Here is a 22,414-nt window from a genome sequence, read left to right on the forward strand (position 1 = left end):
CCCCCATCCCTCTCTCTCTCCTCTCTCCCTCCCTCTCCCCCCATCCCTCTCTCTCTCTCCCTCCCTCTCCCCCCATCCCTCCTCTCTCTCTCCCTCCCCTCTCCCCCCATCCCTCTCTCTCTCTCTCTCCCTCCCTCTCCCCCCATCCCTCTCTCTCTCTCTCTCCCTCCCTCTCCCCCCATCCCTCTCTCTCTCTCTCTCCCTCCCTCTCCCCCCATCCCTCTCTCTCTCTCTCTCCCTCCCTCTCCCCCCATCCCTCTCTCTCTCTCTCTCCCTCCCTCTCCCCCCATCCCTCTCTCTCTTTCTCTCCCTCCCTCTCCCCCCATCCCTCTCTCTCTCTCCCTCCCTCTCCCCCCATCCCTCTCTCTCTCTCCCTCCCTCTCCCCCCATCCCTCCCTCTCTCTCCCTCCCTCTCCCCCCATCCCTCCCTCTCTCTCCCTCCCTCTCCCCCCATCCCTCCCTCCCTCTCCCCCCATCCCTCCCTCTCTCTCCCTCCCTCCCTCTCTCTCCCTCCATCCCTCTCTCTCCTCCCTCCCTCTCTCTCCTCCCTCCTCTCCCTCCCTCTCCCCCCCTCCCTCTCTCTCTCTCCCTCCCTCTCCCCCCATCCCTCCCTCTCTCTCCCTCCCTCCCTCTCCCCCCATCCCTCCCTCTCCCCCCATCCCTCCCTCTCTCTCCCTCCCTCCCTCTCCCCCCATCCCTCCCTCTCTCTCCCTCCCTCCCTCTCCCCCCATCCCTCCCTCTCTCTCCCTCCCTCCCTCTCCCCCCATCCCTCCCTCTCTCTCCCTCCCTCTCCCCCCATCCCTCCCTCTCTCTCCCTCCCTCTCCCCCCATCCCTCTCTCTCTCTCCCTCCCTCTCCCCCCATCCCTCTCTCCCTCCCTCTCCCCCCATCTCTCTCTCTCTCCCTGCCTCTCAAGACACTTCTTAAATCTGACCTCCGAGTGTATTTTGGTCCCTTGTCCCTAATATGTCCTGACGTGTCTCGGAGCTGGATTAAGGCTCCTTGTATGGATATTTTACCAGCTTAAACGAGCTGTACAAACTGAACTGGTGAAACAGCAAAGCTTTGGAATGACTCCATAATCTGCAACCTGTGTAGAATTCCCACTCGAGTGTGCCCACTTTGTATGAGAATCACAGAATCATATAGTGCAGAAAGAGGCCATTCAGCCCATCAAGTGCACTCCTCCCCCTTTCCTACAGTGCTGGAGGGAGATGTAGGGGTGACGATAGGAGTTCTGTGGCTGCAATGCTGTACATCGACTAAATCCCCAGCAACCTGCCCCTCACCCAGAACCTGGTCAGTGCTGCGGGCTCAGCTCCTGGGAAATTCCCCTCCTCTTAACTTGGGTTTGGGAAGCTGTCCCATGTCCAGACCCAGAATGGAGCAACACCACCATCTGGTGGTGGAGACTGACACTGCGGCAATGCTCACTCAAATCTACCCTCCCACACTCAACACTGATCTGTGGCCCAACTCCCGAACATTGGCAATGGTTCCAAAACTCTTAACAAAACGCAAGTGGTCTCAGTGATCTCCAGCACTGACAGGTGTTTCTTTTTGGATGGTGATTCCAAATTCCCACTCAAACTTTAAAAAAACCTGGCCTGACTCCATGAAAATTGCAGGAGGGGACATAGTCATAGAGGTTTACAGCATGGAAATAGGCCCTTCGGCCCAACTTGTCCATGCTGTCTTTTTTTAAAACCACTAAGCTAGTCCCAATTGCCTGCATCTGGCCCATATCCCTCTAATACCCATCTTACCCATGTAACTGTCTAAATGTTTTTTTCAAAAACAAAATTGTACCTGCCTCTATTACCACCCCTGGCAGCTTGTTCCAGACAGTCACACCCTGTGTGTAAAAATATCCCCTCTGAAACCTTTTGTATTTCTCCCCTCTCACCTTAAACCTATGCTCTCTTGTTTTAAGCTCTCCTATCTTTGGGAAAAGATATTGAGCATCTAGCTGATCTACGCCCCTCATTATTTTAAGACCTCAAGAGGGTCACCCCTAAGCTCCAGGGAAAAGAGTCCCAGTCTCTCCAGCCTCTTTTTATAATTCAAATGAGATAGAGAATCTGGCGAACTGGCGCAGCAACAACAATCTCTCCCTCAATGTCAACAAAATGAAGGAGATTGTCATCGACCTCAGGAAGTGCAAAGCAGAACATGCCCCTGCCTACATCAACGGGGATGAACTAGAAAGGGTTGAGAGCTTCAAGTTTTTAGATGTCCAGATCATCAACAAGCTGTCCTGGTTCCCCCATGTGAACACTACAGTTAAGAAAGCCCACCAATGCTACTTTCTCAGAAGACTAAGGAAATTTGGCATGTCAGCTACGACTCTTACCAACTTTTACAGATGCACCATAGAAAGCATTCTTTCTGGTTGTATCTCAGCTTGGTATGGGCTCCTGCTCTGCCCAAGACCGCAAGGAACTACAAAAGGTTGCGAACGTAGACCAATGCATCACACAAACCAACCTTCCATTGACTCCGTCTACACTATCTGCTGCCTCGGAAAAGCAGCCAACATAAATAAGGACCCCATGCACCCCAGACATTCTCTCTTCCACTTTCTTCCATCAGGAAAGAGATACAAAAGTCTGAGGTCATGTACCAATTGACTCAAAAACAGCTTCTTCCCTGCTGCCATAGACTTTTGAATGGACTTATCTTGTATTAAATTGATCTTTCTCTATGCTCTAGCTATGACTCTCTCGTTTCCTTCTCTATGAACAGTATGTTTTGTCTGTATAGCGCAAAAAAAATACTTTTTACTGTGTTAATACGTGTGACAATAAATCAAATCAAACCAAACCATTAAGTCTTGGTAGCATTCTAGTAAATCTTTTCTGCACTCTTTCTGGTTTAATGATATCTTTTCTATAATAAGGTGACCAGAACTGAACACAGTATTCCAAGTGTGGCCTTACCAACATCCTGTACAATTTCAACAAGATGTTCCAACTCCTGACCAATGAAACCAAGCATGCTGAATACCTTTTTCACCACTCTGTCCACCTGTGACTCCACTTTTAAGGAGCTATGAACCTATACCTCTAGATCTCTGTTCTCTAACTCTCCCCAACACACTACCATTAATTGATTAAGTCCTGCCCTTTGTATGTAGACGTGCTCCCTCACACAATGGGCTGAAGGGCCCCATTTTGTGCTGTAAGTCTTGGTATCGACACCTTTGAACAGCCTGGCTTAAGGTCCTGCTCCCTTGTTCGGGACTCCAGCCCTACCCGTCCCCACACCAGAGGACAAAGCTTCTGTCCACCGACCATCTTGTGTCCTTTCATCATCTCAAACACATCAGCTAAACTGTCCATTTATACAAACCCAGTCTGCGCAGCCTGCCCTCAAAATGTAATCCTTTCAGCCACCGGAGTTATTCTGGGAAAGGCCCACGTCCCCCACTCTGCAGCAGCACAGTGCATTTTTGACCACCTACTTCATCGCAAACCCCCATTACCCCCTAGCTGGCAGCAAGTTAACATTGGTGTGGTATGGGAGCAACAGCGCACACATGTAGCATTGGAGGGGGGACTGGGCACCCCAAGCTGACCTACCTGTGTACCTGCCAACGACTGACATCACGGCACCCTCCTCCCCCGGCCGACGGTGATAGACGAGTTCTCCTCCCAGAGCCAGATTGGCCGTGATACTCTGCAGGTAGTGAGCGACAAAGATACCTACAAAACCAAGATGGGAAAGGGTCACACCCCACATAGATACCCCCTCACACCTCCCTTAGCACACCCACCATGCAACTGACAGGCACAGGTCTCTCACCGAATGCAACACTGGGGGGCAGGACCATCACTCTGAGCAACACAGAGAGAGCAGGGGACCAGAGGGAACGAGGAGAGGGGGGAGGTGGGGGGAAGTGGAGAGAGAGAGAGAGAGAGGGAGGAGAGAGAGAAAAAGAGAGGAAGAGGAGGGGGGCAGGGGGCCAGAGAAATGGAGATAGCGGGGGGCGGGGGATGTGACAGGACGGAGGGGGGGGAGGGAGGGACAGCAGGGGTCCAAAGAGACGGGGTGAGGGGGGTGCCAGAGAGAGAGGGAAGAGAGGGAGAGCAGGGGTCCAATGAGAGATGGCCAAGATGTTTGCCATGCCTATCCAGACCTGGCCAAAGTATAACGTTTCATCAGGTAGACACACCTCCAACGGTGTAGCACTCGTTCAGACTGAGCTTTGTCTCAGAGTGGGTTTGAACCTACAACAATCTGACTTGGGAGGCAAGCATGCTACTCAATGGACTAATGTAGGTCAGTCAGCCTGAGGGCACTGAATGGGGCCTCCTCCTGTTCCTTATAACAGGATTGAGGGCCTGCATGCCCCCCACCCCACCCCTCCCCAGATTTGGGATATCACAGCTGGTGAAAGGTGCAACAGAAACGGGAATGTTTGCTCACCAGATCCCAGGAGAATGTCGGGATTTCCCAAGGTCAACGTGGCTGTGAAGTCATCGCCCCGATACTCCGAGTCAACCTGCCAGTTTATAAACTTCGACTGTTGCGTCTGAGAGAGAAGAAAGGGACAGAACGGGGTTAGATACAGAGTAAAGCTCCCTCTACACTGTCCCCATTAAACACTAAGAATTCTCACACACCAGGTTAAAGTCCAACAGGTTTATTTGTAGCAAACGCCACAAGCTTTTGGAGCGCTGCCCTTCGTCAGGTGAGGGGGGGGCGTTCTGTTCACAAACAGGGCATATAAAGACACAAACTCAGTTTACAAAATAATGATTGGAATGAGAGTCTTTACAGCTAATCAAGTCTTAAAGGTGCAGACAATGTGAGTGGAGAGAGCATTAAGCACAGGTTAAAGAGATGTGTATTGTTTCCAGACAGGAAAGTTGGTGAGATATTGCAAGTCCAGGCAAGTTTTGAGGGTGATAGTGTGACATGAACCCAAGATCGCGGTTGAGGCCGTCCTCATGTGTGCGGAACTTGGCTATCGGTTTCTGCTCAGCGACTCTGCGCTGTCACGTGTCATGAAGACTGCCTTGGAGAATGCTTACCTGAAGATCAGAGGCCAAATGCCCGTGACTGCTGAAGTGTTCGCCAACACTTGCCTGGTGATCGTCAAATGGTGTTCGTTCATCCGTTGTCGTATGTCTATATGGCCTCCCCAACGTACCATGCCTTGGAACATCTTTTCCTACAGCGTATCAGGTAGACAACGTTGGCCTAGTTGCAAGAGTATGTACCGTGTACCTGGTGGATGGTGTTCACACGTGAGATGATGGCATCCGTGTCAATGATCTGGCATATCTTAGAAGTTGCTGTGGCAGGGTGGTGTGGTGCTGTGGTCACTGTTCTCCTGAAGGCTGGGTAGCTTGACATCAACAAGTTCCATCCCACCAGACTCACCATGGCCTACTGTCTGGAATCATTTACATTCTTCGACACACACATCTTCATTAAGGACGGTTATCTCAGCACCTCATTGTACTGCAAGCCCACGGATAACCTCACGATGCTCCACTTCTCCAGCTTCCACCCTAAACACGTTAAAGAAGCCATCCCCTACGGACAAGCCTTCTGTATACACAGGATCTGCTCAGATGAGGAGGATCACGACAGACACCTCCAGATGCTGAAAGATGCCCTCACAAGAACAGGATAGGACACTTGGCTCATTGATTGACAGTTCTGACGCGCCACAGCGAAAAACCGCACCAACCTCCTCAATAGACAAACATGGGACACGGTGGACAGAGTACCCTTCGTCGTCCAGTACTTCCCCAGAGCAGAGAGCCTACATTATCTTCTCTGGAGCCTTCAACATGTCATTGAGGAAGACGAACATCTCGCCAAGGCCATCGCCACACCCCCACTTCAAACAACCGCACAACCTCATACGAACACTGTCCGCAGCAAATTACCCAGCCTTCAGGAGAACAGTGACCACGACACCACACAACCCTGCCACAGCAACCTCTGCAAGATGTGCCGGATCATTGACACAAATGCCATCATCTCACATGAGAACACGATCCACCTGGCACATGGTACATACTCTTGCAACTTGGCCAACATTGTCTACCTGATACGCTGCAGAAAGGATGTCTCAAGGTATGGTACATTGGGGAGACCATCCAGACGCTACAAACAACAGATGAATGAACACTGTTCGACAATCACCAGTCAAGACTGTTCTCTTCCTATTGCGGAACGCTTCAGCAATCACGGGCATTCGGCCTCTGATCTTCAGGTAAGTGTTCTCCAAGGTGGCCTTCACAACACATGACAGCACAGAGTGTTTCAGCAGAGACTGATAGCCAAGTTCCGCACGTGAGGACGGCCTCAATCAGGATCTAGGGTTCATGTCACACTATCTGTAACCCCCAAAACTTGCCTGGACTTGCAAAATCTCACTAACTTTCCTGTCTGAAAACAATACACATCTCTTTAACCTGTGCTTAACGCTCTCTCCACTCACATTGTCTGTACCTTTAAAACTTGATTAGCTGTAAATCAGGTAGACACACCTCCAACGGTGTAGCACTCGTTCAGACTGAGCTTTGTCTCAGAGTGGGTTTGAACCTACAACGATCTGACTTGGGAGGCAAGCATGCTACTCAATGGACTAATGTAGGTCAGTCAGCCTGAGGGCATTCCAATCATTATTCACGTAAATTGAATTTGTCTTTATATGCCCTGTTTGTGATCAGAACTCCCACCCACCTGACGAAGGAGCAGTGTTCCGAAAGCTAGTGGTGTTTGCTACAAATAAACCTGTTGGACTTTAACCTGGCGTTGTGAGACTTCTTACTGTGTTTACTTCCAGTCCAACGCTAGCATTTCCACATCATGACTCCCATCAAACGCTCACAGGACAGGTACAGCACAGGGTTAGATACAGAGTAAAGCTCTCTCTACACTGTCCCATCAAACAGATTCGTTAAGGGGAAGTCGTGTCTGACGAATTTATTGGAATTCTATGAGGATGTGTCTAGTGCGGTGGACGGAGGGGAACCGGTGGATGTGGTGTTTCTCGATTTTCAGAAGGCGTTTGATAAGGTGCTGCACAAAAGGTTGTTACAGAAGGTTAGGGGGCATGGAGTTGGGGGTAAGGTGTTAGCGTGGATAGAGGATTGGCTGTCAAATAGGAGGCAGAGTGTAGGTGTCAATGGGTGCTATTCGGATTGGCAGTTGGTGACTAGTGGAGTGCCCCAGGGATCGGTGCTGGGGCCTCAGCTATTTACCATTTATATAGATGATCTGGAGGAGGGAGCTGAGTGTAGGGTGTTGAAATTTGCTGATGACACAAAGTGAAAAAGCAAATTGTGCGGAGGGTGTAGAAAGTCTGCAGAGGGATCTAGATAGGCTGAGCGAGTGGGTGAGGACCTGGCAGATGGAATACAATGTTGGCACGTGTGAGGTTATCCACTTTGGCAGGAATAATAGTAGGAGGGACTATTATTTAAAGGGCGAAAAGCTGCAGCATGCTACGGTGCAGAGGGACCTGGGGGTCCTTTTTGAGTCGCAAAAACCCAGCATACAGATGCAGCAGGTGATCAGGAAGGCAAATGGGATGCTGGCCTTCACAGCGAGGGGGATTGAATATAAAAGTAGGGAGGTCTTGCTACAACTGTACACGGCACTGGTGAGGCTGCAGCTGGAGTACTGTGTGCAGTTTTGGTCGCCACACTTGCACAAGGATATTTTGGCCTTGGAGGGACTGCAGAGGAGGTTCACTAGGCTGATACCGGAGTTGAGGGGGTTGGACTACGAAGAGAGGCTGAATAGACTGGGCTTGTACTCATTGGAGTTTAGAAGGATGAGGGGGGATCTTATTGAGACGTACAAGATGATGAAGGGGATGGATAGGGTAAAGGTTGAGAGGTTCCTCCCGCTCAGAAAGGATAGCAGGATGAGAGGGCACAGCCTCAAGATAAGGGGGGGTGCAGTTTAGAACGGAGTTGAGGAGGAACTTCTTCACTCAAAGGGCGGTGAATCTCTGGAATTCTCTGGCCGTTGAAGCGGTGGAGGCTACCTCGCTAAATATATTTAAGACGCAGGTAGATAAGTTTTTGGTAGGCAAGGGAATTAAGGGTTATGGGGAGAAAGCAGGAAAGTGGAACTGAGCCACTTCAGATCAGCCATGATCTTATTGAATGGCGGGGCAGGCTCAAGGGGCTAGATGGCCTACTCCTGCTCCTATTTCTTATGTTCTTAAACACTCCCAGGACAGGTACAGCACAGGGTTAGATACAGAATAAACCGCCCTCTACACTGTCCCATCAAACACTCCCAGGACAGGCACAGCACGGGGTTAGATACAGATAAAGCAAAGAGAGCTCCTCCAATGCTCCACAAAGATTTCAAGTTTGATGTTGCTCACAGCCACACTGTGACTTTCAGCCAATACATGGTCACCAAAGAATACAAGACCATCTCAGTGACAGGATGATATTTCACTCCCCCTGGCCCAGCTGTTCATCCCATTCTGACTTTTTCATTCCGAATCATATGCGTTAGTTCGTGAGCAGTCCCAATACACTCACCTGTAACACCATTTTCGACCGCACTCTGTTTGTTAGTTGATGGATGAGCTGTGCGTTCAGGCTGCCTGTGTTATCCATATCTCCTACTAACACTGGGAATGCCTAGAAAATTAAACAAAAGCTGTTACTGTAATATATTCTCCCAAACCCCTTAACCAGTCCGTAACTCACTCCCAGGTATCTGATATTCTGTGTATAAACAACCCTGAATCCCATGATTACATTCCAGTCTGTAATTCATTCCCAGATATCTGTATTCTGTTTACAAACCACCCCAAACCTGTCAATTAGATTCCAGTTTGTAACTCACTCCTGGGTATCTGTCATTCTGTATATAAACTACCCCAAACTTTCTTAATTTTCTGGGCTTTCTTAATTATAGTGTTGGCATGGGGGGACTAGGACTGGTTGTTCGTGATCTGGACACCTAAAAACTTGAAGCTTTTGACCCTTTGATGTTGATAGGGGTATGTTCTCCTCTATGCTTCCTGAAGTCAATGACAATCTCCTTCGTTTTGTTGATATTCAGGGAGAGATTATTGTTGCTGCACCAGTTCACCAGATTCTCTATTTCATTCCTGTATTCTGTCTCATCATTGTTTGAGATCTGACCCACTACGGTGTTGTTGTCAGCAAACTTGAAAATCAAATTGGAGGGGAATTTGGCCTCACAGTCATGGGTGTACAAGTAATAGGGGGCCGAGAACACAGCCTTGTGGGTCATTGGTGTTGAGGATTATTATGGAGGTGTTGTTGCCTAGCCGTACTGATTGTGGTCTGAGAGTTAGGAAGTTCAGGATCCAGTCGCAGAGGAAGGTGCTGAGGCAGCCCAGGCCACGGAGTTTAGAGATGAGTTTTCAGGGAGTAATAGTGTTGAAGGCTGAGCTGTAGTCCATAGAACCATAGAAACCCTATAGTGCAGAAAGAGGCCATTTGACCCATCAAATCTGACCAACAACAATCCTACCCAGGCCCTACCCCGTATCCCTACGTATTTACCCACTAACCCCTCTAACCTACACATCCCGGGATATTAAGGGGCAATTTAGCTTGGCCAATCAACCTAACCTGCACATGTTTGGACTGTGGGAGGAAACCAGAGCACACAGAGGAAACCCGAGCACACAGAGGAAACCCATGCAGACACAGAGAGACTGTGCAAACTCTGCATAGACAATGACCCGAGCCGGGAATGGAACCCAGGTCCCTGGAACTGTGAAGCAGCTACCATGCCACGTGAGAGTGTGTATGTGTGCGCGTGCATGCACATCTGACATAGGCCACAGGAAATAGGAGTCTGACATAGGAATCCTTATTATAGGAATCCTAGGTGTTCCAGGGTTGAGTGCAGGGCTAGGGAAACAGCGTTTGCTGTGGATCTGTTAGTCCGGTAGGCTGGAATTGATTCATGCCATGACTAACCTTTCGAAGCACTTCATAACGATGGATGTCAAAGCCACCGGCTGATAGTCATTAAGGCAAGCTGCTTGGCTTTTCTTAGGTACTAGGAATGATAGTCGTCTTCTTGAAGCAGATCGTTGTAAAGAGAGTTTGAAGGTGTCTGTGAATACTTCTACCAGCTGATCCACGCAGGATCTGAGTGCACATCCGGGTACCCCATCTGGGCCAATCGCTTTCCCTGGGCTGACCTTCAAGAAAGCTGCTCTGACATCTTCAATGGTGACCCCAGATACAGGTTCATCCGAGGCTTCCAGGGTGGAGGGTGTGCTCTCGCTGACCTCTTGCTCAAAATGAGCATAGAGTGCATGGAGCACATCAGGGAGAGGTGCGTTGGAGCCAGCAATTTTACATGCCTTCATCTTGTAGCCTGTAATGTTTTGCAGACATTGCCATAGTCTGCGGGGGTCGGTGTAGCTAGCCTGGGACTCCAACTTGGTCTGGTACTGTCTTTTGGCATCTTTGATGGATCTCCTTAGATTGTATCTGCCTTTCTTGTATAGGTCAGTGTTGCCTCTAAACCACCAGGTATCAGTTATTCTATATATAAACCTAAACTGCTCAAAAAGATTCTAGTCTGTAATTCACTCCCGGGTATTTGTAATTCTATACTTCAACCACCCTGAACCCCTCGATTCGATTCCAGTATGAAACTCACTCCCGGATGTCTGTTATTCTATGTATGGGTGGCACGGTAGCACAGTGGTTAGCACTGCTGCTTCACAGCTCCAGGGACCTGGGTTCGATTCCCAGCTCGGGTCACTGTCTGTGTGGTTTTGCACATTCTCCTCGTGTTTCCTCCCACAGTCCAAAGATGTGCGGGTTAGGTTGATTGGCCATGCTAAAATTGCCCCTAAGTGTCCTGACTTATGTAGGTTAGAGGGATTAGCGGGTAACATAGGTAGGGATATGGGGGTAGGACCCAGGTGGGATTGTGATCGGTGAAGGCTTGATGGGCCGAATGGCCTCTTGCCGCACTGTAGGGTTCTATGATTCTGTGAATATATAAACCATCCCGAACTCCTCGCTTACAGTCCAGTCTGTAACTCACTCCCAGATATCTGTTATTCTATTTACAAACCACCCCAAACTCCTCGATTAGATTCCAGTCTTAATTAACTCCCAGGATTCTATATTATTCTATATATAACCAACCCGAACCCTTCGATTAGATTCCAGTTTGTAACTGACAGCCGGGTATCTGTTATTCTACATGTAAACTACCCCGAATCCCTCAATTAGATTCCAGTTTGTAACTCACTCCCGGGTATCTGTTATTCTATATATAAGCAATCCCAATCCCCTCGATTAGATTCCAGTTTGTTACTCACTCCTGCGCACATGTCATCCTGTATATAAACCACCCTGACTCAGTGGCTGGGCTTGGGCTATATACTGTTGACTGAATCACTGACTCTGTGTTGAGGGAGAGTCATTCTTACCTCTGTGGGACTGAGCTGCTTCGTGCCAACATATGTCGCTCCAAAGTGATAGCTGGATTCTGCTAACGTACTGAGAGAAACTGTGTGATTGACCTGTATCGGGGAGAGAGAGATATTCTGACTTCAGTGAAAGCAAAAAGATTGAAAGCAGGCAGCAGCAGGTAAAATGCCTCATGATTTGTACAACAAGGCGTGTGGAGATTTCAGGGCTTTTAGGAGTTCCATTTATAAACATTTCTCAGTAAATTCCAGTCGTAAGCCACGAGTTAGAGATTTGAGACCCACTCAAGCAAATATCCAGGAGTACCGAGGGAACGCCGGCACCGTCAGAGGGTCAGCACCGAGGGAGCGCCGCACTGTCAGAGGGTCAGCACCGAGGGAGCGCCGCACTGTCAGAGGGTCAGCACCGAGGGAGCGCCGCACTGTCAGAGGGTCAGCACCGAGGGAGCGCCGCACTGTCAGAGGGTCAGCACCGAGGGAGCGCCGCACTGTCAGAGGGTCAGCACCGAGGGAGCGCCGCACTGTCAGAGATGTCACATTTTGGAAGTTGTGTAAAAGTCAGGTCCTGTGTTGCCTCTCAGGTGGATATGATTGATACCATTGGCTCTACTCAAGAAAGCAGGCGAAAGCTCTCCATCGCACTGACTAGTATTTACAGCTGAGTCAATATCACCAAAACACACGTGCTAATTATTTTACCGATGGTAAAATAATTCACGAGAGCTTGCTGTGGACAAACTTGCTGCTGCGTTTCCTGCAACACTGCATTGCGTCTTGATGTGTAGACAATCAGAGGGGTGCTGAGTGGAGGATATTCGAATATAATCACATTTTTCTTTGAAGATGCCTCCGGGGGTGGCATGGTTAGCACTGCTGCATCACAGCATCACAGACTTGGGTCACTATCTGTGTGGAGTCTGCACATTCTCCCTGTGTCGGCTTGGGTTTCCTCTAGGTACTCCAGTTTCCTCCTGCAGTCCAGAAGATGTGCTGGTTAGGTGCGTTGGCCATGCTAAATTTTCTCTGTGTACCTGAACAGGCGCTCAAGCGTGGCAGCTAGGGGATTTTCACAGTAACTTCATTGCAGTGTAAACGTAAGCCGACTTATGACACTAATAAATAAACGTTATAAAAACTTTAAACTCTCCTGTTGGAAAAGGACAGAAGAATTGAAATCATTCTAGCTTAGGCCATCTAACATCCAAAACATACAGTGGGAAAAACCTAATTCTCAATTGAATGAATTAAAGATTAATACCACAATAAAGTTACTTTGAAAATCCCCTAGTCGCCACACTCAGGTGCCTGTTCGGGTATACTGAGGGAGAATTTAGCATGGCTAATTCACCTTAACCAGCATGCTTTTCAGACTGTGGGAGGAAACCGGAGCACCTGGAGGAAACCCAAGCAGACATGGGTAGAACATACAGGCTTCACACAGACAGTGACCCAAACCAGGAATCGAACCCGGACCCTTGGCGCTGAGAGTCCCGGAGTGGAGAAGCTACGACATCTTCTCCGGAGCCTTCAACAAGTCATTGATGAAGACAAACATCTCGCCAAGGCCAACCCCACACCCCCACTTCATCTTCAAACAACTGCACAACCTCAAACAGATCATTGTCCGCTTCAAACTACCCAGCCTTCAGGAGAACAGTGATCACGACACCACACAACCCTGCCACAGCAACCTCTGCAAGATATGCCAGATCACTGACACGGATGCCATCATCTCACGTGAGAACACCATCCACCAGGTACGCGGCACATACTCTTGCAACTCAGCCAATATTGTCCACCTGATATGTTGCAGGAAAGGGTGTCCCGAGGCATAGTACATTGGGGAGACCATGCAGACACTACAACAAAGGATGAAATGAACAGCGCTCGACAATCACCAGGCAAGACTATTCTTTTCCTGTTGGAGAACACTTCAGCAGTCATGGGCATTCGGCCTGTGATCTTTGGGTAAGCGTTCTCCAAGATGGCTATCATGACATAAGCCAACACAGAGTCGCTGAGCACAGACTGACAGCCAAGTTCCGCACACATGAGGATGGCCTCAACACGGATCTTGGGTTCATGTCACACTATCTGTAACCCCCATGACTTGCCTGGGCTTGCAAAATCTCACTAACTGTCCTGGCTGGAGACAATACACATCTCTTTAACCTGTGCTTAACCCTCTCTTCACTCACATTAAGACTTGATTACCTGTAAAGACTTGCATTCCAATCATTATTTTGTAAACTGAGTTTGTGTCTTTATTTGCCCTGTTTGTGAACATAACTCCCACTTATCTGACGAAGGAGCAGTCCTCCGAAATCCTGTGGCTTTTGCTACCAAATAAACCTGTTGGACTTTAACTTGGTGTTAAGAGACTTCCTGCTGTGAGGCTGCAGTGCCGACTGCTGTGCCACTGGGCCACCTCATGTTGTCCAATGTAAGAGTCGTTATAACAGATAGTGCAGTATGGACGGTGGTCAGACCTGGATCAGATAACGAGGTGAAAAATATTCATGTCTCTCTATCTTTTTGGATCTTTTCTAGTTTTGCAATTGAACCTGAAGCCTCCTGCACCATGAGGTGGATCAGCATCATCCTGGCACTGACAGTCTTGACTGGTGAGTAACACTAGAGCTCCTGTTCCCAGGAGGGGAGAGTAGGTTTGTGGCACTGTTTCTATTCTTAGAATCCAGAGATCCTGAATAATGCTCCAAAAGTGTGAGTTCAGACGCCCAGCAAGAAAGCTGAGAGAATTTAGAAGGTAAATAGAGTCATAAGCACAGTGGTTACTATAGCTGCCTCACAGTGCCAGGGACCCAGGTTCGATTCTCAGTCTGGGTTGCTGTCTATGTGGAGTCTGCACATTCTCCCTGTGTCTGCGTGGGTTTCCTCTGGGTGCTCTGGTTTCCTCTCACAGTCCGAAGACGTGTGGGTTAGGTGGATTGGCCGTGCTAAATTGCCCCTTGGTATCAGCAGGCATTAGCTAGGGTAAATGCATGGGATTGTGCGGATGGGGCTTGGGTGGGATTATGGTCGGTGCAGGTTTGATGGGCCGAATGGCCTCCTACTGCACTGCAGGGATTCTATGATGGTCTATGAAGAGACCCTTCGGCCCATCGACTCTGCACTGACAAAACTACACTAAATCCCCTTTCCAGCACTTTTTTTAAAATGTTTATTTATTGGTGTCACAAGTAGGCTTGCATTAACACTGCAATGAAGTTATGTGAAAATCCCCAAGTGGCCACACTCTGGCGCCTGTTCAGGTCCACTGAAGGAGAATTTAGCATGGCCAACGCACCTAACCAGCATGTCTTTCAGGCTGTGGGAGGAAACCGATGCACCCGGAGGAAACCCACGCAGACACGGACAGAATGTGCAGACTCCGCACACAGTGACCCAAGCCGGGAACTGAACCTGGGTCCCTGGCGCTGTGAGGTAGCAGTGCTAATCACTGTGCCACCATGCCGCTCTATCATTGCAAATATTAAAAAAAGGCTTCTGCTAGAGGATTGTGTTCAGTTTTGAGCAGCACACCCATCAGAGGGAGGCCAACATCTTGAAGAGGGCGCGGGGGGAGATTTTCGAGAATATTCTCACGGGAGGGACTTTAATTCGTGTTGGGGAGACTTGGAGAAGCTGGGATCGTTCTCCTCGGAACAGAGAAGGTTTAGGGGGAGATTGAATCAAGGCGTTCAAAATCATGAGTTGGGGGGCGGGAAGCGGGCGGAGGGTGGGGGGGGGAGCGGTGAGGGGCAGTTGGCTTTGGATGGAGTGAATGAGGAGAAAGTGTTTCCAGTGACAGAAGGCTCAGTAACCAGAGGGGACACAGATTGAAGAGAATTGGGAAAAGAACCAGAAGGGGGAGATGAGGAAAATTTTATTTTTTTCACACACAGCGAGTTGTTGTGATCTGGAAGGTGCTGCCTGAAAGGGCGGTGGAAGCAGATTCAATAGGAACTTTCAAAAGGGGCAGTTGGAAAAATCTTGGAAGAGGGAAAATTTACAGGGATGTGGGGAGGAGAGTGACGAACTGAAGATATTTTTTAAAGGACCAATACAGGAACAATGGGCTGAATGGCCTCCTCCGTGAATCTATGAGTTTGATCTGCTGCCATCGTATTGCCTGAGAAAGCTGCTGCATAGATTGAGCACTCCACCAAGGCCAGACTGCTGTCAGACCAGACTACACACCATCATGTGCAGCTTGTGCAGACTGACCTGGAAGTGGTTGCTGAGACCTTTGTTTACGATGAGTTTCACCCCTTCCATCTGAATTGGGAAAAGCTCTGGAAATAAGAGAGAGAGAGACAGCGATTAACTCACAATTGACAAAGGCCCCAAATGCAGAGATTTCCACCTTATCGATAAGGGATAGACAGGGGCGGGCGACAATTTCCCACGTGTACACAGAAGCTTGCAAAACATTGCAAGGAATGTGACAAGAGGACACAATACACTCTGACCTCCCCCCTACAAACCACACAATGATTAACATTAGCGAAAGAGACAGACTGAGAAAAAGCTCTTGTCGGGGCTGGAGAGGCTAAAGAGATAGAGATGGTTGTAGACACTGGAGGAGGTAACAGAGATGAGATGGTTGTTGGAGCTGGAGGAGGTTACAGAGTTAGGGAGGGTTGAGGGGTTGGAGGAGGTTACAGGGATAGGGAAGGTTGTAGGAGCTGGAGGAGGTTACAGAGTTCGTGAGGGTTGTTGGGCAGGAGGAGGTTATAGAAGTAGGGCGGGTTGTAGGTGCTGGAGGATGTTACAGAGATAGGGAGGGTAGTCGGGGCTGGAGAAGGCTACAGAGATAGGGAGGGAGGAAGAAGTCATTGCTGTATCCCAGTGTTTTACAGAGATGACAATTCAGTATAACTGGCTCTCAGATTGGTTGGGCAGAAAAGGAAGTAGTACAGACGCTGTGTCCAGTCTCGCTGTCAGTGCCAGTTCTTCATTAGCACAATTAAATTAATCCTTTGCCCTGATTACCCCATTTGCCCAAATCCAACTGAGGACACGACTCAATTCTTCAATGCATGCCTATCAGCTCCCCTCTACTTGAGCACGACATGTTCCCCCTGACCCGTCCCTCTGACAGTCCCGCGCTCCCCCAGAACTGTCCCTTCGACAGCCTCCCCCGATCTGTCCTTCTAACAGCACTGCACTCCACCCCAGTGTCCCTCTGACAGCGTTGTGCTCCCCTGAGCCTTCCCTCTGACAGCGCAACACTCCCCCCTCCACCCCCCGAGTGTCCCTCTGACAGCGCCGCACTCCCCCCACCGCCCCCAAGTGTCCCTCTGACAACGCCGCACTCCCCCGTCCCCGAACTGTCCCTCTGACAGCACTGCGCTCTCCCCAAGCGTCCCTCTGAAAACACTGCACCCCCCGGCCCTCCAAAGCCATCCCTCCTACAGCGCCACGCTCCCCCCCGAGCCGTCCCTCCGACAGCCCTATGCTCCCCTCCCAGCCATCCCTCCAACAGCCCCGTGCTCCCCCCGCCCCGCAGCCGTCCCTCCGACGGCCCCGCGCTCCCCCCGCCCCGCAGCCGTCCCTCCGACAGCCCCGCGCTCCCCCCGCCCCGCAGCCGTCCCTCCGACAGCCCCGCGCTCTCCCCCGAACCATCCCTCCGACAGCCCCGCGCTCTCCCCCGAACCATCCCTCCGACAGCCCCGCGCTCTCCCCCGAACCATCCCTCCGACAGCCCCGCGCTCTCCCCCGAACCATCCCTCCGACAGCCCCGCGCTCTCCCCCGAACCATCCCTCCGACAGCCCCGCGCTCTCCCCCGAACCATCCCTCCGACAGCCCCGCGCTCTCCCCCGAACCATCCCTCCGACAGCCCCGCGCTCTCCCCCGAACCATCCCTCCGACAGCCCCGCGCTCTCCCCCGAACCATCCCTCCGACAGCCCCGCGCTCTCCCCCGAACCATCCCTCCGACAGCCCTGCGCTCTCCCCCGAACCAGCCCTCCGACAACACTGCACCTTCCCCCCCCCCACACTGAGTCATGCGTCCGCCAGCGTTCTCCTTGCCCCAAGCCATTCCTCTGACAGCGCTGTGTTCCCCGTAATCTGAACACCAATGACGCTGTGCTCCCTCAGTACAGAGTGGACAGCAGTGCGACACTCTCTTAATGTTGTCAGTCTAGATTAGTGCACTCCCATTTCCAGGCCACTAAAGGCATCATCAAATAGGGAATGTGCATGAGGCGAGTACTGGAGGAGCACAGTATTCTGAGAGTTACAGGCAGCTGCATAGGTAGCAGGGGAGGTTCCTCATCTTGCTGCTGCCCCTTCCCGTCAGGGATGTTGTACCACACACTGACACCGTTGCGAAGGGAATATTCCAACACAGCTGAGATGACCTTTCACTTTGGGCTCCCCACTCACCCGTCCTCCAATTAAATACTCGCATGGACACCGAACGTACTGCTGTCCAATGTCGACCGTTCCCCATGCACATACCCCGTGCTCACTACATCCTGACCTTATGTCGATGCTCTCTCCTTTCCCAGTGCCCAGGGAAGTAAATTTCTCCAAATTACTTTCTCAACACCTCCCAGTTTTGAATTTTAATCTCTCCAGCCCTCATCCACAGCCACAGGACATCCCAAAACCTTTCACAACCAAGGGAGCGCACATGCGTAACAACGTCACATTTGTGATGCAGGAAACCAGTTCGGCAATTTGAGCACAGCCACGAGCAACAGGCAGGGGTGGCACGGTGGTTATCCTAGCTGTTCTATTACTGCATATCATTCAAAGGTCTAGACTACTGATTGAGAGACTCAGCAACTGCCAGCAATTAAATTCATCAGTGAATAAATTGGAATTAAGGGTGACACTACGGGACAGTCAAAAATCCATCAGGTTCACTAACGTCTTTCAGGGAAGGAAATCTGCCGTCCTTACCTGGCCCAGCCTATGTGACTCCAGAGCCACAGCCCCTTTGAAAGCGAGGAGCCGTAGTAGCCTACTCAGCCCCGCAAGCCTGCTCCGCCATTCAACGAGCTCATGGCTGATCTGAGCTTAACCTTGACTTCACATTCCTGCCCACCCCTCGATAACTTTTCACCTCCTTGTTAATTGAGAATCTGTCTCTGCCCAAAATATATTCAAATACTCTGCTTCCACTGCCTTTTGAGGAAGAGTATTCCAGAGACCCATGGAATCCCTACAGTGCAGAAAGAGGCCATTTGCCCATCAATTCTGCATCGACCACCCAAGCTTTATCGCCAGAACCCGATATATTTACCACATCAACCCCTCTAACCTGTGCATCCTAGGACACTAAGGGACAATTTAGCATGGCTAACACACCTAACCAGCACATCTTTGGACTGTGGGAGGAAACTGGAGCACCCAGAGGAAACTCACGCAGACACAGAGAGAACATGCAAACTCCAAACATTCATCCAAGTTGGGAATCGTACCCAAGTCCCTGGAACTGTGAGGCAACAGAGTTAACCAGTGTGCCACCGTGCCAATCAGAGGGACTCACGAACCTCAGAGAGGAAAATATTTTTCCATATCTCTGTCTTAAACAAGTGACCCCTTATTCATAAACAGCGACCCCCTAGTTCTAGATTCCCCCACAAGAGGAAACATCCTCTCCACATCCACCCCATCAATACCCCTCAGGATCTTAAAAGACTTAGATCAAGTCACCTCTTACTTTTCCAAGCTCCAGTGGACACAAACCTAACCTCTTTAACCTTTCCTCATTAGACATTAGAACTGCAGATTCCTGGTATTAGTCTGGTAAACCTCCTCTGAACTGCTTTTAACACATTTACATCTTTCCTTAAATAAGGAGACCAACACTGTATACAATACTCCAAATGTGGTCTCACTAATGCCCTGTACAACTGAAGCATAACCTCCTGACTCTTGTAATCAATTCCCCTCACAATGAAGGATAAGATGCCAAATTACTTGTTGTATCTGAAGACCAGTCTTTTGTGATTCATACACCAGGACACCCAGATCCATCCCTTTTCTTCTCAGAGTAGGTGTTGGATCTTTCACGTCTACCAGCCAATGCTGAGAGGGCCTTAAACCAAGGGAGGCTTGGTTTGGGGTCTCATCCGAGAGATGTCAAAATGCTCCCTCGTTGCTGGCACCAGGAGTGAGAGTCTGTGCTTTCTCCAGCTCCCGCTTCCTATGAGTTTACCATCAGGAGAGTGTCCAGCCATTACTCCAACTCACGCTGGGGAATTCAAAACCCAGCTAAACTCGAGCTCCTCAGAGCTGGGAAAAGGAGAAATGCATCAAAATGAACCTTGCAACTGAGTCATAAAGTCAATCAGGCATTCTGAAATAAAAATACAGCAAATGATTCATACATAGCACATGTAATAATTTTGACATTACAAAAGTGATGACAATTCAACAAGGACCTCAATGTCCATCATACCTTGAAAGACATGGTATAATTACAGTGTCTTTCTTCTAACACAATCCAGACTACAGTCTGAGGACAAAGGAACAAGAGGGAGGCCATTCAGTCCCTCAGACCTTACTCAGCATTCAGTCACATGACACACCCACGAAAAATCTACAAAACCCTCTCCCAAAACCTTCAACTGATTGTCAAAGTTTCACAGGGAGCTTCACAGACAACAGGTTCCTTTGGAATCGCCCAGTAGCTGATATTTCGGGATGGCTCCTGCTCTGACCAAGACCTCAAGAACTACAAAAGGTCATGAATGAAGCCCAGTCCATCACTCAAACCAGCCTCCCATCCATTGATTCCGCCTACACTTCCCGCTGCCTCGGCAAAGCAGCCAGCATAATCAAGGACTCAACGCACTCCGGACATTCTCTCTTCCACCTTCTTCCATCAGGAAAAAGATACAAATGTCTGAGACACGTACCAACCAATTCAAGAACAGCTTCTTCCCTGCTGGCATTAGACTTTTGAATGACCTTACCTTGCATGAAGTTGATTTTTCTCAAGACCCTAGCTATGACTGTAACACTACATTCTGCACCCTCTTCTTTCCTTCTCTATGAACAGCATGTTTTGTCTGTATAATGCGCAAGAAACAATACTTTTCACTGTATACTAATATATGTGGCAATAATAAAGCCAATCAAAAATTTTGTGACGGAACACAGCAGCTAAAGGTACAGAGCAGGATCCCATAAGCTGCCAGTGAGATGGCGGCCCCAGCAATCAGCCTTTTTTGATGGTGCTGCACTGAGGGAAGAATGCCAATCTGCGAAATCTCCGGCATGTGAGATCTTGATCGCCTGGGCAGACAAGAGAGCTGGCAACCACAATCTGATGACACCTCACCTGAAGAATGGCTCCAACCGACAGGTTATGCCCAGTTCTGCGCCGCTGGGGGGTGTGGGGGAGAGCGAACCAGTCTACATCACAGGCGAGGGCAGCAATGGTTGGGGAGGGCAGTGGGATATGAAAGGGGTCAGAGGTCAGAGTGCATTGACCATTTTTACTTCCCCACTCACCTTGACTGACCACATGCAAGTTACCTCTTGTGGTGGGGTGGGGGGGGATGTTTACCTCCCCCAGGGAGGATTTGTTTGTCATGTTAAAATATGGAGTTTGAGTGACCCAGCGAGGGGCTGCACTGGAGAAGGGGGTCAGAGGTCAAAGTGCATTGACCATTCCCCCCAGCCCCAGCCGTTTTCCTACCTTTACACTTGCGGTGACATTCCTCGAAGGTGCCGGGGTTGGCCAGCTTGCCCGGGCCTGCAACCTGGGGGCCGGCCGGCGGCTGCGGCGACACCGGGGGCACCGAGAAGCCGGGCGGCACCGAGAAGCCAGCCACCGGCACCGGGGAGCCGGCCGCCAACACGTTACCCATCGTCTCACCAACTAGTAACAGGGAAAAGAGGAGAGGAGGGGGAGAGGTACTACTAACTAGCGATATAACCGATATAACCAGATCCCCCCCTCCCCCCGGTGCGTGTGTGAGTGAGAACCGGCAGAGTGCAACCAAACCTGCTAACCCCCATCGCGTCCCGCCCCTTCCACCAACGCATTTTCCTATTGGTCGTCCGGCCATGCCGACGACAAATTCTCACTCGTCCATTGATCAACCAAACTGTCCATCAAGGCGCGTGGGCGGAGTCGGGACGTCGCTAGCATGCTGGGTTGAGAGACAGTGCAGGCGCACACCCGCCCGCACCGCGCATACAACCTTGCGCCTCTCCGACCCGGCACCGCCCCCTGCACTCACTGATTGGAGGATCCAGCCGGAATTCCCCTCCTTATTGGCCACGATGGCTGTCTGTTATGTTAATAAAAGCGGGCTGGGCCGCGCCCGCGGCGCTGGGCCCGTTTCAAGTTGGGTTGCGCTCTGCTGCCTCTTCCCCTCCCATGTGCTGCTGAAGGTCAGCAAGCAACCTGGAGCCATTGGGGAATGAATGGAGCTGGGTGGGGAAGGAAGCAGCATCACATCCCGTCACATGGACACTCTGTCTCTGCCTCCACAAACACGTCTTGTTTCAGTTTTATTTGTTGCAGCAGATGTGCGTTTTGATGCTGGTGTGCATTAAGTTCAGTGCTGAATCAGGTCTCCTTGTATGTGCTTGAAATGCTCAGCAGGCCTGGCAACATCTGTGGAGAGAAGAGGAGAGCTGGCTTTCTCAGTCGACTTCTGCATGACTCCTGTATGGCTTGATCTATATCTGTCTGCCTCTACTGCACGTTAAATTGTACAGCAATTGTACTGTATAAAGTACAAGTTAGCACTCCCAGTGGGTCAGTAGTGAGGGAGTGCCACACGGTGAGAGGGTCAGTAGTGAGGGAGTGCCGCACGGTGAGAGGGTCAGTAGTGAGGGAGTGCCGCGCTGTCAGAGGGGCAGTAGTGAGGGAGTGCCGCGCTGTCAGAGGGGCAGTAGTGAGGGAGTGCCGCGCTGTCAGAGGGGCAGTAGTGAGGGAGTGCCGCGCTGTCAGAGGGTCAGTAGTGAGGGAGTGCCGCGCTGTCAGAGGGTCAGTAGTGAGGGAGTGCCGC

General features: G+C 50.4%; 1 protein-coding gene across 1 annotated transcript; it reads right to left on the reverse strand.

Moving 5' to 3' along the window:
- Window positions 1-3,479: 3,479 nt before the first annotated feature.
- LOC145337589 (mitochondrial import receptor subunit TOM40 homolog) lies at window positions 3,480-21,401 on the reverse strand. The gene is made up of 6 exons (XM_080182381.1): window positions 21,091-21,401; window positions 15,655-15,722; window positions 11,428-11,520; window positions 8,528-8,629; window positions 4,428-4,533; window positions 3,480-3,703 (listed from the first exon to the last, which is right to left on the reverse strand). The coding sequence occupies exons 1-6, from the start codon at window positions 21,260-21,262 to the stop codon at window positions 3,480-3,482; spliced, it is 765 nt and encodes a 254-aa protein (XP_080038507.1). The 5' UTR covers window positions 21,263-21,401.
- Window positions 21,402-22,414: the final 1,013 nt, after the last annotated feature.

The sequence above is a fragment of the Carcharhinus amblyrhynchos genome, unplaced genomic scaffold (genome assembly GCF_965287045.1).
Source record: "Carcharhinus amblyrhynchos unplaced genomic scaffold, sCarAmb.v2.hapA scaffold_53, whole genome shotgun sequence".
Taxonomy (NCBI): Eukaryota; Metazoa; Chordata; class Chondrichthyes; order Carcharhiniformes; family Carcharhinidae; genus Carcharhinus; species Carcharhinus amblyrhynchos.